This window comes from Gopherus evgoodei, chromosome 19, assembly GCF_007399415.2.
Source record: "Gopherus evgoodei ecotype Sinaloan lineage chromosome 19, rGopEvg1_v1.p, whole genome shotgun sequence".
Lineage (NCBI taxonomy): Eukaryota > Metazoa > Chordata > Testudines > Testudinidae > Gopherus > Gopherus evgoodei.
This window is the reverse complement of record NC_044340.1, coordinates 18,342,766-18,357,075: the sequence shown is the minus strand read 5'-3', so window position 1 is coordinate 18,357,075 and position 14,310 is coordinate 18,342,766. Positions and strand designations below refer to the sequence as shown.

General features: G+C 60.7%; 1 protein-coding gene across 1 annotated transcript; it reads left to right on the top strand.

Annotated features, from left to right (window-relative positions):
* The first annotated feature begins 5,622 nt into the window (after positions 1 to 5,622).
* On the top strand, positions 5,623 to 9,970 carry LOC115637394 (centromere/kinetochore protein zw10 homolog). The gene is made up of 4 exons (XM_030538643.1): positions 5,623 to 6,035; positions 6,479 to 6,613; positions 9,062 to 9,163; positions 9,752 to 9,970. Exons 1-4 carry the CDS (start codon positions 5,952 to 5,954, stop codon positions 9,758 to 9,760), a joined length of 330 nt encoding a protein of 109 aa, XP_030394503.1. The 5' UTR covers positions 5,623 to 5,951; the 3' UTR covers positions 9,761 to 9,970.
* The last annotated feature ends 4,340 nt before the right edge of the window (positions 9,971 to 14,310 follow it).

The window sequence follows — 14,310 nt, the reverse complement described above, 5'->3', positions numbered from 1 at the left end:
AGCCCGAGACCTGCCCCCTTCCCCCCGCACCGCGCCCCTGCCCGAGACCTGCCCCCTTTCCCCCGCACCGCGCCCCTGCCCGAGACCTGCCCCCTTTCCGCCGCGCCGCGCCCCCGCCCCCGGCCCGAGACCTGCCCCCTTCCCCCCCGCCCAGGGCCACGCCCCCATGCCCAAGACCTGCCCCCTTTCCCCCGCACACGCGCCCCCGCCCCCGGCCCGAGACCTGCCCCCCTTTCCCCCCCCCCCCCCGCACCGCGCCCCTGCCCGAGACCTGCCCCCTTTCCCCAGCACTGCGGCCCCCGCCCCCGGTCCCGAGAGGCCTTGCCCCCTTCCCCCGCCAGGGCCACGCCCCTGCCCGAGACCTGCCCCCCTTCCCCCCCCCCCCCCCCCCCCCCCCGCACCGCGCCCCTGCCCGAGACCTGCCCCCTTTCCCCCGCACCGCACCCCCTGCCCGAGACCTGCCCCCTTCCCCCGCGCCCCCGGCCCGAGACCTGCCCCCTTTCCGCCGCGCCGCGCCCCCGCCCCTGCCCGAGACCTGCCCCCTTCCCCCCCGCCCAGGGCCACGCCCCTGCCCAAGACCTGCCCCCTTTCCCCCGCACCGCGGCCCCCCGCCCCCGGCCCGAGACCCTGCCCCCTTCCCCCCGCCCAGGGCCACGCCCCTGCCCAAGACCTGCCCCCTTCCCCCGCACCGCGCCCCCGCCCCCGGCCCGAGACTGCCCCCTTCCCCCCCCCGCACCGCGCCCCTGCCCGAGACCTGACCCTTTCCCCAGCACTGGCCCCCGCCCCCGGCCCGAGACCTGCCCCTTCCCCCCGCCCAGGGCCCACGCCCTGCCCAAGACCTGCCCCTTCCCCGCACCGCGCCCCCGCCCCCGGCCCGAGACCTGCCCCCTTCCCCCCCCCCCCCCCTCACCGGCCCCTGCCCGAGACCTGCCCCTTCCAACCCGCCCATGGCCCACGCCCCTGCCGAGACCTGCCCCCTTCCCCCCCCTCACCGCGCCCCTGCCGAGACCTGCCCCCTTCCCCCCGCCCAGGGCCACGCCCCTGCCCGAGACCTGCCCCCTTCCCCCCCCGCACCGAGCCCCTGCCCGAGACCTGCCCCCTTCCCCCCACCCAGGGCCACGCCCCTGCCCGAGACCTGCCCCCTTCCCCCCCCGCACCGCGCCCCCCGCCCCCGGCCCGAAACCTGCCCCCTTTCCGCCGCGCCGCGCCCCCGGCCCTGTCCCGAGACCTGCCCCCTTCCCCCGCGCCCCCGCCCCCGGCCCGAGACCTGCCCCCTTCCCCCGCGCCCCCGGCCCGAGACCTGCCCCCTTCCCCCCGCACCGCGCCCCCTGCCCGAGACCTGCCCCCTTCCCCCCGCCCAGGGCCACGCCCCTGCCCGAGACCTGCCCCCTTCCCCCCCGCACCGCGCCCCTGCCCGAGACCTGCCCCCTTCCCCCCGCCCAGGGCCACGCCCCTGCCCGAGACCTGCCCCCTTTCCGCCGCGCCGCGCCCCCGCCCCTGCCCGAGACCTGCCCCCTTCCCCCCGCCCAGGGCCACGCCCCTGCCCAAGACCTGCCCCCTTTCCCCAGCACTGCGCCCCCGCCCCCAGCCCGAGACCTGCCCCCTTCCCCCCGCACCGCGCCCCTGCCCGAGACCTGCCCCCTTTCCCCAGCACTGCGCCCCCGCCCCCGGCCCGAGACCTGCCCCCTTCCCCCCGCCCAGGGCCACGCCCCTGCCCGAGACCTGCCCCCTTCCCCCCCGCACCGCGCCCCTGCCCGAGACCTGCCCCCTTCCCCCCGCCCAGGGCCACGCCCCTGCCCGAGACCTGCCCCCTTCCCCCCCGCACCGCGCCCCTGCCCGAGACCTGCCCCCTTCCCCCCGCCCAGGGCCACGCCCCTGCCCGAGACCTGCCCCCTTCCCCCCCGCACCGCGCCCCCGCCCCCTGCCCGAAACCTGCCCCCTTTCCGCCGCGCCGCGCCCCCGGCCCTGTCCCGAGACCTGCCCCCTTCCCCCGCGCCCCCGCCCCCGGCCCGAGACCTGCCCCCTTCCCCCCCACACCGCGCACCCGCCCGAGACCTGCCCCCTTCCCCCCGCACCGCACCCCCTGCCCGAGACCTGCCCCCTTCCCCCGCGCCCCGGCCCGAGACCTGCCCCCTTCCCCCCCCCCCGCACCCCTGCCCGAGACCTGCCCCCTTTCCCCAGCACTGCGCCCCCGCCCCCGGCCCGAGACCTGCCCCCTTCCCCCCGCCCAGGGCCACGCCCCTGCCCGAGACCTGCCCCCTTCCCCCCCGCACCGCGCCCCTGCCCGAGACCTGCCCCCTTTCCCCCGCACCGCACCCCCTGCCCGAGACCTGCCCCCTTCCCCCGCGCCCCGGCCCGAGACCTGCCCCCTTTCCGCCGCGCCGCGCCCCCGCCCCTGCCCGAGACCTGCCCCCTTCCCCCCGCCCAGGGCCACGCCCCTGCCCAAGACCTGCCCCCTTTCCCCCGCACCGCGCCCCCGCCCCCGGCCCGAGACCTGCCCCCTTCCCCCCGCCCAGGGCCACGCCCCTGCCCAAGACCTGCCCCCTTCCCCCGCACCGCGCCCCCGCCCCCGCCCCCGGCCCGAGACCTGCCCCCTTCCCCCCCCCGCACCGCGCCCCTGCCCGAGACCTGCCCCCTTTCCCCAGCACTGCGCCCCCGCCCCCGGCCCGAGACCTGCCCCCTTCCCCCCGCCCAGGGCCACGCCCCTGCCCAAGACCTGCCCCCTTCCCCCCGCACCGCGCCCCCGCCCCCGGCCCGAGACCTGCCCCCTTCCCCCCCCCGCACCGCGCCCCTGCCCGAGACCTGCCCCCTTCCCCCCGCCCAGGGCCACGCCCCTGCCCGAGACCTGCCCCCTTCCCCCCCGCACCGCGCCCCTGCCCGAGACCTGCCCCCTTCCCCCCGCCCAGGGCCACGCCCCTGCCCGAGACCTGCCCCCTTCCCCCCCGCACCGCGCCCCTGCCCGAGACCTGCCCCCTTCCCCCCACCCAGGGCCACGCCCCTGCCCGAGACCTGCCCCCTTCCCCCCCGCACCGCGCCCCCGCCCCCGGCCCGAAACCTGCCCCCTTTCCGCCGCGCCGCGCCCCCGGCCCTGTCCCGAGACCTGCCCCCTTCCCCCGCGCCCCCGCCCCCGGCCCGAGACCTGCCCCCTTCCCCCCCACACCGCGCCCCCGCCCGAGACCTGCCCCCTTCCCCCCGCACCGCACCCCTGCCCGAGACCTGCCCCCTTCCCCCGCCCAGGGCCACGCCCCTGCCCGAGACCTGCCCCCTTCCCCCACGCACCGCGCCCCTGCCCGAGACCTGCCCCCTTCCCCCCGCCCAGGGCCACGCCCCTGCCCGAGACCTGCCCCCTTTCCGCCGCGCCGCGCCCCCGCCCCTGCCCGAGACCTGCCCCCTTCCCCCCGCCCAGGGCCACGCCCCTGCCCAAGACCTGCCCCCTTTCCCCCGCACCGCGCCCCCGCCCCCGCCCCCGGCCCGAGACCTGCCCCCTTCCCCCCCCCGCACCGCGCCCCTGCCCGAGACCTGCCCCCTTTCCCCAGCACTGCGCCCCCGCCCCCGGCCCGAGACCTGCCCCCTTCCCCCCGCCCAGGGCCACGCCCCTGCCCGAGACCTGCCCCCTTCCCCCCCGCACCGCGCCCCTGCCCGAGACCTGCCCCCTTCCCCCCGCCCAGGGCCACGCCCCTGCCCGAGACCTGCCCCCTTCCCCCCCGCACCGCGCCCCTGCCCGAGACCTGCCCCCTTCCCCCCGCCCAGGGCCACGCCCCTGCCCGAGACCTGCCCCCTTTCCCCCGCACCGCGCCCCTGCCCGAGACCTGCCCCCTTTCCGCCGCGCCGCGCCCCCGCCCCTGCCCGAGACCTGCCCCCTTCCCCCCGCCCAGGGCCACGCCCCTGCCCAAGACCTGCCCCCTTTCCCCCGCACCGCGCCCCCGCCCGAGACCTGCCCCCTTCCCCCCGCACCGCGCCCCTGCCCGAGACCTGCCCCCTTTCCCCAGCACTGCGCCCCCGCCCCCGGCCCGAGACCTGCCCCCTTCCCCCCGCCCAGGGCCACGCCCCTGCCCGAGACCTGCCCCCTTCCCCCCCGCACCGCGCCCCTGCCCGAGACCTGCCCCCTTTCCCCCGCACCGCGCCCCTGCCCGAGACCTGCCCCCTCCCCGCAGCCTCTGGGCCGCTCTAGCCACAGCTGGGCCGCGGCTCCCCCGGCCCGGGCCCCTCTTACCCCCGGCCCGGCCCAGCGCCAGCCCCCGGCTCCCCCGGCCGAGAGGCAGCAGCTCCGCGGGCCCGGTTTATATTCCCCGCCCCGCGGCAGCGGACCAATCAGACGGGGAGCTCGTTCCCTCGCTCGGCGGCTGCGGACCAATGGAATGGCGGGGAAAGAGCAAAACGTTCTAAATAGGTTTGTCCCACGCCGCAGCTCGTAGGCCCGCCCTGTGCGATGCACTCTGGGAGTTGTAGTCCCGCCCGGGCCGCCTCAGACAGGTTCGTGGGAAGTGGAGTCCCGGAGTAGGGGGCGGGCGGACTCGCTTTCCCGTGGTGCCGCGCGGTGTCGGGCCGCTGATGGGGGGTGTCCGGGCGCTGGGTCTCCCTCGCTGGTGGCTGCGGTGCTGGCGCACTCGGGCCGGCTGGAGAAGGAGGATCTGGGCACCCGGATCGCCCGGCTCTCCCGCCGCGTGGGGGAGCTGGGGGTGGGGCCCGGGGGTGATCGGGGGGCGGGGGTTGGGTGTCTGGCGGGTCTACGGGGGCAGGTGGAATCCGGGGGGACCCGAGGAGGGATCCAGGGGGGCTGGGTGTGGGGGGCACCCGGGGCAGAGGGGGATCCAGGGGGCTGGGTGTGGGGAGGATCTGGGGTACAGGGGGGACACCCAGGGGGGCTGGGTGTGGGGGGCACCCGGGGGCAGAGGGGGATCCAGGGGGCTGGGTGTGGGGAGGATCTGGGGTACAGGGGGGACACCCAGGGGGGCTGGGTGTGGGGGGCACCCGGGGCAGAGGGGGATCCAGGGGGCTGGGTGTGGGGGGGATCTGGGGTACAGGGGGGATACCCAGGGGGGCTGGGTGTGGGGGGCACCCGGGGGCAGAGGGGGATCCAGGGGGCTGGGTGTGGGGAGGATCTGGGGTACAGGGGGGATACCCAGGGGGGCTGGGTGTGGGGGGCACCCGGGGGCAGAGGGGGATCCAGGGGGCTGGGTGTGGGGAGGATCTGGGGTACAGGGGGGATATCCAGGGGGGCTGGGTGTGGGGGGACCCCAGGGGGCAGAGGGGGATCCAGGGGGCTGGGTTTGGGGAGGATCTGGAGTACAGAGGGGACACCCAGGGGGGCTGGGTGTGGGGGGCACCCGGGGGCAGAGGGGGATCCAGGGGGCTGGGTGTGGGGAGGATCTGGAGTACAGGGGGGACACCCAGGGGGGCTGGGTGTGGGGGGCACCTGGGGGCAGAGGGGGATCCAGGGGGCTGGGTGTGGGGAGGATCTGGAGTACAGGGGGGAAACCCAGGGGGGGCTGGGTGTGGGGGGCACCCGGGGGCAGAGGGGGATCCAGGGGGCTGGGTGTGGGGAGGATCTGGGGTACAGGGGGGATATCCAGGGGGGCTGGGTGTGGGGGGGCACCCGGGGGCAGAGGGAGGATCCAAGGACTGGAGCATGGAGGGGACCCCAGTGTGTGTTTGTCTGTTGATAGGGGCAGAGCAGGGGTGCTGTGAAGGGGGGGGAGAGAAGGGGACCCTGGACAAGGGCTGCCTATGGGGACCCTGGGCAGGGGGACTCCAGGGGGAGAGGGAGTGCTGGGGGAGGGGATGATTGTGGGATCATGGGAGGGGGCAGTTGGAGAGTAAATTAAGGAGGTTAGAAAGGCTGTTGGTGGGGTCCAGAGAAGGGGAGGGACAGGATGTGAGCATGGTAGTGGGTGACACTGGAGTGTCAGGGCACCAGGCATTAGGGGGTCGGTAACACTGAGGAGCGGTGCATGCGGATCTGGATGGTGGGGTTCTTTGGACCAGTGATTCCTGCTAATGTTTGCTGGCTGTCAGTGATGGGGGATCTGTGGAGGGTAACACTGAGGGGAGGTGCATGAGGTCTGGATGGTGGGCTGTCAGTGATGGGGGATCTGTGGATGAGGAGCTGTGCTGCTCCCACCCTAGCCCATGAGACGTTCCCTTTGAGCTACTTTCTTTGTCCTGCTAACTGCGAAATCATCTGCCCATCTCAACGATATAGGGTTGCAGAGAGGGCTCCGATGGGGGTGGGAGGCTTTGGCCCTGTAGCCACAGCCTTGGGGTTTCTCTCTGTGGGTGTTTAGGGTTGCCAGCCCTCAGGGATTGGCCTGAAGTCTCTCAGAATCGGCATCAATCTCCTGGTGATTATTGAAAGCAACCCGGGAGATTTTAATAGGATTTTTAAGAAAATGACATTACGACATGTTAGGGAAAGAAACCTCCTGGAATAGCTTCAGTCAGAGTTGGCAACCCTATGGGTGTTTGTTTTTCTGCCTAGGGCGAAGTCTGCAACATGATTAACAAGACGTATAACGAGTTCCTCCCGAGCATGCAGAGCACTGAGGACTTGGTGTCACAAGTGGACAGTCTGTCCGGCAACATGGACCTACTGAAATCCAGGATCGAAAATGAGGTGACATGGCAGCGGTTTCACATTGTCTGTATCTAGCAGCTTTCATCCTACATCATCCCAAAGCAGTACAACCCCACTGATGTGCAGCCACGAGCATGCTGCACAGGAAGGCAGGGGAGGAGGATCTTGGCTAAGGATTCCGGGATGAATCGCCGCCTCTTATAAAGAGTGCCCTTGACTGAAACATACCAATGTATGATGTAGCAGAGCTGGGATATAAATAAAGGGCGGGCTGTAGCTGAATGGTTTTCCGTGGTGCTCATCACAGTAGTTTCAGAGCCCCTCGTGTATATTAATGCATTTATCTTCTAAGCCTCTCTGCATTCAGATAGCGAGGAATCGTTCTTGTTTTGCTGATGGGGAAACTGAGGCACAAAGCAGTGGAATGACTTAGCTAAGGTCACACGGAGGTTCTGTGCAGACTGGGAACTGAGCCCAGATTTTCAGTATATTGATTGCAAGACTGTCCTTCCCGTGGCCTGCTTATATTTTTGTGTGTGTCGTCCTTTCTATACCCCTGGACTAATTCTCGTAGCTGTCCTCTGCCTTGCCACTCTGGCTTTGAAATCTAAGAAAGGCTCTAATGCAGACGGGATCATACATCTGGATTTTTTTCTTCGCAAAGGAGAATGATCAACTCAAAAATCAGACACTGTGAAAATAAGTTTTACATCTGATACCAGTTATGCTATGTTAAAAGTGAAAGAATCTTAAACATCCGTTTTACTTGTCTCTGTTTATTTGTTGCTGTGTATTTATGTTTCTCGGTGTATACAATAATAATCAGTGACATCAGTTACACTTGTCTGTAGTCAGTTTCAGCTTTGGGTTCCTAGTGCTGCAGTACTTAAGGAGAAACAATGCAGGAGATTGTTTGTTTGTTTATTTAACAGTTTGGGGATCTTTTTTCAAAAAAAAGGAGAAACATGTCTCTTGATCTTGCATGCCTAGGGAAGCTTTTAAAATGTATAGTTAAACTGAACTTTTCAAATTAATATTTATCTAATTTAAAATTAGAAAACTGTTAAAGGGACTCAGGAATTTTTTTACTTGAATAATTTTTTTTTTAAAGATCTGCAATTGTTTTGGGACTGGTTCTGTTCTGGGACCGGTTCTGTTCAATATCTTCATCAACGATTTAGATGTTGGCATAGAAAGTATGCTTATTAAGTTGCGGACGATACCAAACTGGGAGGGATTGCAACTGCTTTGGAGGACAGGGTCAAAATTCAAAATGATCTGGACAAATTGGAGAAATGGTCTGAGGTAAACAGGATGAAGTTCAATAAAGATAAATGCAAAGTGCTCCACCTAGGAAGGAACAATCAGTTTCACACATACAGAATGGGAAGAGACTGTCTAGGAAGGAGTATGGCAGAAAGAGATCTAGGGGTCATAGTAGACCACAAGCTTAATATGAATCAACAGTGTGATACTGTTGCAAAAAAAGCAAACGTGATTCTGGGATGCATTAACAGGTGTGTTGTAAACAAGACACGAGAAGTCATTCTTCCGCTTTACTCTGCGCTGGTTAGGCCTCAACTAGAGTATTGTGTCCAGTTCTGGGCACCACATTTCAAGAAAGATGTGGAGAAATTGGAGAGGGTCCAGAGAAGAGCAACAAGAATGATTAAAGGTCTTGAGAACATGACCTATGAAGGAAGGCTGAAGGAATTGGGTTTGTTTAGTTTGGAAAAGAGAAGACTGAGAGGGGACATGATGGCAGTTTTCAGGTATCTAAAAGGGTGTCATCAGGAGGAGGGAGAAAACTTGTTCACCTTAGCCTCTAATGCTAGAACAAGAAGCAATGGGCTTAAACTGCAGCAAGGGAGATTTAGGTTGGACATTAGGAAAAAGTTCCTAACTGTCAGGGTAGTTAAACACTGGAATAGATTGCCTAGGGAAGTTGTGGAATCTCCATCTCTGGAGATATTTAAGAGTAGGTTAGATAAATGTCTATCAGGGATGGTCTAGACAGTATTTGGTCCTGCCGTGAGGGCAGGGGACTGGACTCGATGACCTCTCGAGGTCCCTTCCAGTCCTAGAGTCTATGAGTCTATAATTTGATATCACCCTGTTCTACTTTTTTTCAAAAATTCCTGTACAATAATGCTTTTTTTTTTAACTAGTTTTTCTTCTCCTCTGCTGTTTAAAAGGGTCTTTCTGGTAAGTTTAAAACAGTCTGATCATACAGAGAAAGTGAATATATACACATTTCTGTCAACTGCACTAGGTAAATATAGTGGGGAAATAGAATCTTTTTTCCTTCTAATTTCTGTCACTTATAATAACCGTAGGTGTTGTTTGTAACTCTGGGAGGTACGTACGTTTCAGGCAGCACGCTGGTTTTGTCATGTCGGTGTTACTTTTGAAACAGAAGTGGCTCTCATAGCCTTTGGTTACTGTAAATGAGCTGCTGACGGCTTGATGTCTGTGCTGCTGTTCTAGGTCCGGCAAGATCTGAATGTGGCCATTGCGGAATTTACTGAACTGAAGCAGCAGCTGGAGCGAGATTCCTTAGTTCTGAGTGTGCTGAAACAGCTACAAGAGGTGAGGAAGGAGGCTGGGAAAATGGCTTCAGATCGCAAAGTGTTTGTGTATTTTTTTCCACTGACCTCTTCCTGGGTCTCCATTGTGAATAATAATCATGACTCTTCTATCTCTATTCATGTCATGTTTTTCAAAAAGCGCTCTGTAATCTTAGAGCTGAAACTTAGTTGTGTGTGATTACAGAATCATAGAAGTGTAGGACTGGAAGGGACCTCAGTAGGTCACCTCATCCAGTTCCCTGCACTGAGGCAGGACCAAGTGTTATCTAGACCATCCCAGATAGGTGTTGGTCCAAGCTGTTCTTAAAACTACTCCACTGATAGAGATTCCACAATCTATCTAGGATGAAAACAGCTCATTTCTCTGATTTGAATGAAAATATTTCTATTGATCTCAGGTTACACAGAGCTTCAGAGATGACCATCGACCTCCATTTACATTCTTTACCCTAACCCCCACTCCCCCCCAAACGTAACAGGATTTTATTCTTGCTTCCAAATTAGCAACAGTATTCACCCTTGTGATTTGAGAGACTCTCCCATCCCAGAGCATGGAACCGATACAGCGTTTTGTCTGTTCTTTAAACAGAGCCACTAGAAACAAAGCAAGGGACAGGTTTAAGGAGCAGAGCCATCCCCAGGGTGACATGCCAAGCAAAGAAGAGTCCAGGACAAACGTATCCCCACTCTGAAGCTCTGTCCCAGTTAATATGTAGTTACAGTGGATCAGCATGAACTGGAAAGACGGAGGGAGCCATCCAACCTGCCTGTTGCCAAGGCCTGTAAGGAGGCATCTCCAGCAGCCCAGGTGTGTTCTCTGGTGTAGCATGAGGGGCAGCGTCTCTGCTTTTGCCTGTTGCAGCTGATCCATATTAAACAACTAGTGTTTGGGCAAAGCCTAACCTAGTTCTGCTGTAGTGCAATGGTTTGGCCCTATTCTTGGGCTGTGCGTAAGGGGCGTTCAAATATCCCCTCGGCTTGTGTTAAGAGGGACTTTGGATGCATGTCAAATGGAATCTTGCTGCACGTCCCCTGAGGTAGTTATGGGGGGTTTCATCTCTCCTGCTGGTGGAAGTTGTTCCACTTTAATTAAATGCTGTTTAAGCTAAGCGATGGCTCATAGCCCAGTGGGTTGGCTCTGGGCTTAGCCTGTGGGAGACAGGGGTTCAGGTCTGCCCGGGTGCCTCTGCTTTCAGGAAAAGCCATGGGCTTGTTCTTCTCTTGCCTGTTGAAGCTCTTCCACTTTAGTTAAATCTGCTCTGGGCCAGGCTCCTAGCAACTCTCACTCTCTAGTCCAGTGGTTAGGATACTCACCCAGGTTGTAGGAGATCCTGGTTCAAATCCCCCAGCTGCCTGTTCAGCAGGGATTTGCACAGGGATTTCCTGCCTCCTAGGCGACTGTCCTTTGTGGTGGGCCATCCTTGTCTGAACCCCCTCTCTTGCTCAAGAGGCCATTGTCTTCTTGGGACGGAGAGGGGATTTGGACAGGGATCACTCACCAGTGACTCTCCCCAGGAGGTGGCAGCCCCCAGTTCACACCCCTCAAAAGAGCAGGGGAGTGCCCTGGGGTCTGCCACAACCTGGGTGTGTATCCTGATCATGGTGGACAAGAGAGAGAGGGGGTTTTACTGCTCAGCAGCAAAGCCCCTTTAATTAAAAGAGCAAGAGGCCCTGTGACAGGCCTCTTGCTCAGCTAGGAGGGGTCTCCTCTCACCCACCAGAGGCCCTCCTGTCCCACAGAGTGGGGAGTTGAACCAGGGTCACCCACAATCCAAGCAAGTACCCTAACCCCTGCACCACAGAGGGACTTGAGAGCTTCCCTTGCTCCGGTTAATATATAGTTAAAGTGGGACGCTTGAGCGGTAAGAGATCAAGGTGCCCCTCCCATCTCAGGGAAGGGATTTGAACCAGCCCCTCTTTACTTCTTGGGTAAGTACCCAAACCACAGGACTACAGTGGGAATCACGCAAAGTGGGGTGGGGCGGGGGCAATGTTCATGTCCTATTTACTGAATGTGGCCTACCTGCAACAGAAAGGACTGAGGGAGACTCCACAGCCCACTACCTCCTAGCCAGGCACTTAGGCCATTCAGTTAAGAGGTAGGCAATCACCCTTCAAATCCCATCTCAGCCAGCATAAAGGGGATTTGAACCCCCATTGGCCCTTTTCCAAAGAAGGGGAAACAAACCACTGGACCACAGAAGGAATCATGGTGTAAAAGTGGCCCAGTGACTATTTAATTAACTAATGACATTGCCCCCCCCCACCTCAATAGGAAACACTGAGGAAGCCAGCCCATTGGAATATCTCCTAGCCCAGCACTTAGAGCATTTACTTGCAGGTAAGAGATCAAGGTTCAAATCCTGTCTCAGGCAGTATAAAGGGGATTTGAACCCCAGCCTCCCACAGACTGGGTACAACCCCAACCACTAGACCACACAGGGCTGTTTGTTTTGTTTTTGGCCCAATGAATATGTAATGCAAGTGCAGCAGCTTCAACAGAGAAGAGGAAAGGAGCCCCAGGGACAGAATACTGCCTAGCCCAGCACTTAGGCCGTTCACTTGCCAGGTAAGAGATAAAGGATCAAATCCTGTCTCAGGCAGCATAAACGAGAGTTGAATTCCAGCCTCCCACAGGCTACACACACTGCAACCACTACACCACACAGAGCTGCTTTCCAGACTTCTGGCCCAATGAATATGTAATGAAAGGGGAACAACTGCACCAGAAAAATTAGATGCTGCTGCTAGGCCCCAATGAGAAGCCCTCTTAGTTCAGCAGTTGCATGTTCACTTTGGAGGCAGGAGATGGTTTTTTAAGTCTCTTCTCAGCAAGCTGAGGAAGGAGTTGAACCTGCATCATCCACATACTGGATAAGGGCCCAAGCCACTGCACTACACAGGGATTGACAATAAGTCCCTTTCCCAGTTGCTCTTTAATGAAAGGGGCACAGCCTCCATCGCACTAGCTGTATAACCAGGACACAGACATGGGTTGCCGCAGCAGGTTGCTCTTCCCGCACACCCCTTTTGTTGGGGGCAGAAAGGGTGATTTGAACCAGCAGCTCTTACGGCCCCCAGGAGAAGCCCAACCACTGGCTTAGAGAGGGAGCCTCGCGTTTCACCTCACCTCACCCTGGTGCTATTTAAATAAAGTGGAGCAGCTTCAACAGGCACCACTGAGCAGCCCAGGACCCAGTGACTGGGGAACTTCCCGGGTGGAAGATGAGGCCTTTTCAAATCCCTTCCCAGCAGGCCAGGGGGAGGTTAAGCCCATAAGCCTGGCCAGATTGGGGCTGATCCAATGAGCCTTCCAGCCCAGTTGCCGCTCTTCCCACAGGGGCAGATGCTTCAACGGCAATGACCAGAAGAGGGTAATGAGCCAGCGAGCTGCGCCCACCCTCTGGCAGCCCTGAGGTCTCAGGACACCCGGAGCACTGGCCCGCATCCCTGACGCTCTTGGCTAATAGCTTTGGTGGAGCTATTTTTCCACAAACTCACTCATTCCCTCTCCTTCCCCTTCTCTCCGCAGCTCTTTTGTGGGGCATTTGCAGGTACCGAACAAGCTCAAAAGAAACAGTTTAGTCACCTGAGGGGTTCCTGGCCGTGGTTGGCAAGAATCCTTTGGTAACAGGGAGGGGTAGACACTGGTTAAATTTCCTTCTCCCTGCCCTATGAGGTGGGATATCAGTACGGTTCTGCATTGTCACAAGTGTGAGCCCCAGTAAGGAATAGTCGGAGTTGGGTTGCTCTTTGTAGCAGCTTGAGGCTGGGCCACTTCCATTAAAGAGCTGTTGGGAAAGGGCTCCCATGAATCCCTCTCTAGTCTAGTAGCTTGGGTCTGTGCCCAGCATGTGGATGATGCAGGGTTAACTCCTTCCTCAGTTTGCTGAGAAGGGACCTAAACAGCCACCTCCAAGGTGAACACACAGCTACTGGACTAAGAGGGTTTCTCACTGTGGTGGCTGCCTCCAATTTTTCTGCTGCAGTTGTTCCATTTTCATTACATATTCACTGGTTCACAACTCTAGCAAGCAAGCCTGTGTGGTGTAGTGGTTTGGGGTTGTGGCTGGTCTGTAGAATGCTGGGGTTTGAATTCTCCTTATGCTGCCTGAGATGGGATTTGAACCTTGATCTCCCGTACCTGGCAAGTAAATGCTCTAAGTGCTGGGCTAGGAGATATTCCAGTGGGCTGGCTTCCTCAGTATTTCCTATTGGGGGGGGCCAATGTCATTAGTTAATTAAACAGTCACTGGGCCACACCTCCACCATGAGTCCCTCTGTGGTCTAGTGGTTTGGCTCCCCTTCTTTAGAAAGGGGCCAGTGGGGGCTCAAATCCCCTTTATGCTAGATGAGATTTGAAGGGTGATTGCCTACCTCTTAACCGAATGGCCTAAGTGCCTGGCTAGGAAGTAGTGGGCTGTGGAGTTTCCCTCAGTCCTTTCTGTTGAGAGTAGGCCACATTCAGTAAATAGGACATGAACATTGGCCCAGCCACTCTGCGTGATTCCCACTGTAGTCCTGTGGGTTGGGTATTTACCCAAGAAGCAAAGAGGCACTGGTTCAAATCCCTTCACTGAGATGGGAGGGGCACCTTGATCTCTTACCACTCAAGCGTCCCACTTTAACTATATATTAACCAGAGCAAGGGAAGCTCTCAAGTCCCTCTGTGGTATGGGGGTTAGGGTGCTTGCTTGGATTGTGAGTGACCCTGGTTCAACTCCCTGTTCTGTGGGACAGGAGGGCCTCTGGTGGGTGAGAGGAGATCCCTCCTAGCTGAGCAAGAGGCCTGTCACAGGGCCTCTTGCTCTTTTAATCAAAGGAGCTTTGCTGCTGAGCAGTAAAACCCCCTCTCTCTCTTGTCCACCATGATCAGGATACACACCCAGGTTGTGGCAGACCCCAGGGCACTCCCCTGCTCTTTTGAGGGGTGTGAACTGGGGGCTGCCACCTTCTGGGGAGAGTCACTGGTGAGCGATCCCTGTCCAAATCCCCTCTCCGTCCCAAGAAGACAATGGCCTCTTGAGCAAGAGAGGGGGTTCAGACAAGGATGGCCCACCGCAAAGGACGGTCGCCTAGGAGGCAGGAAATTCCTGTGCAAATCCCTGCTGAATAGGCAGCTGGGGGATTTGAACCAGGATCTTCTAC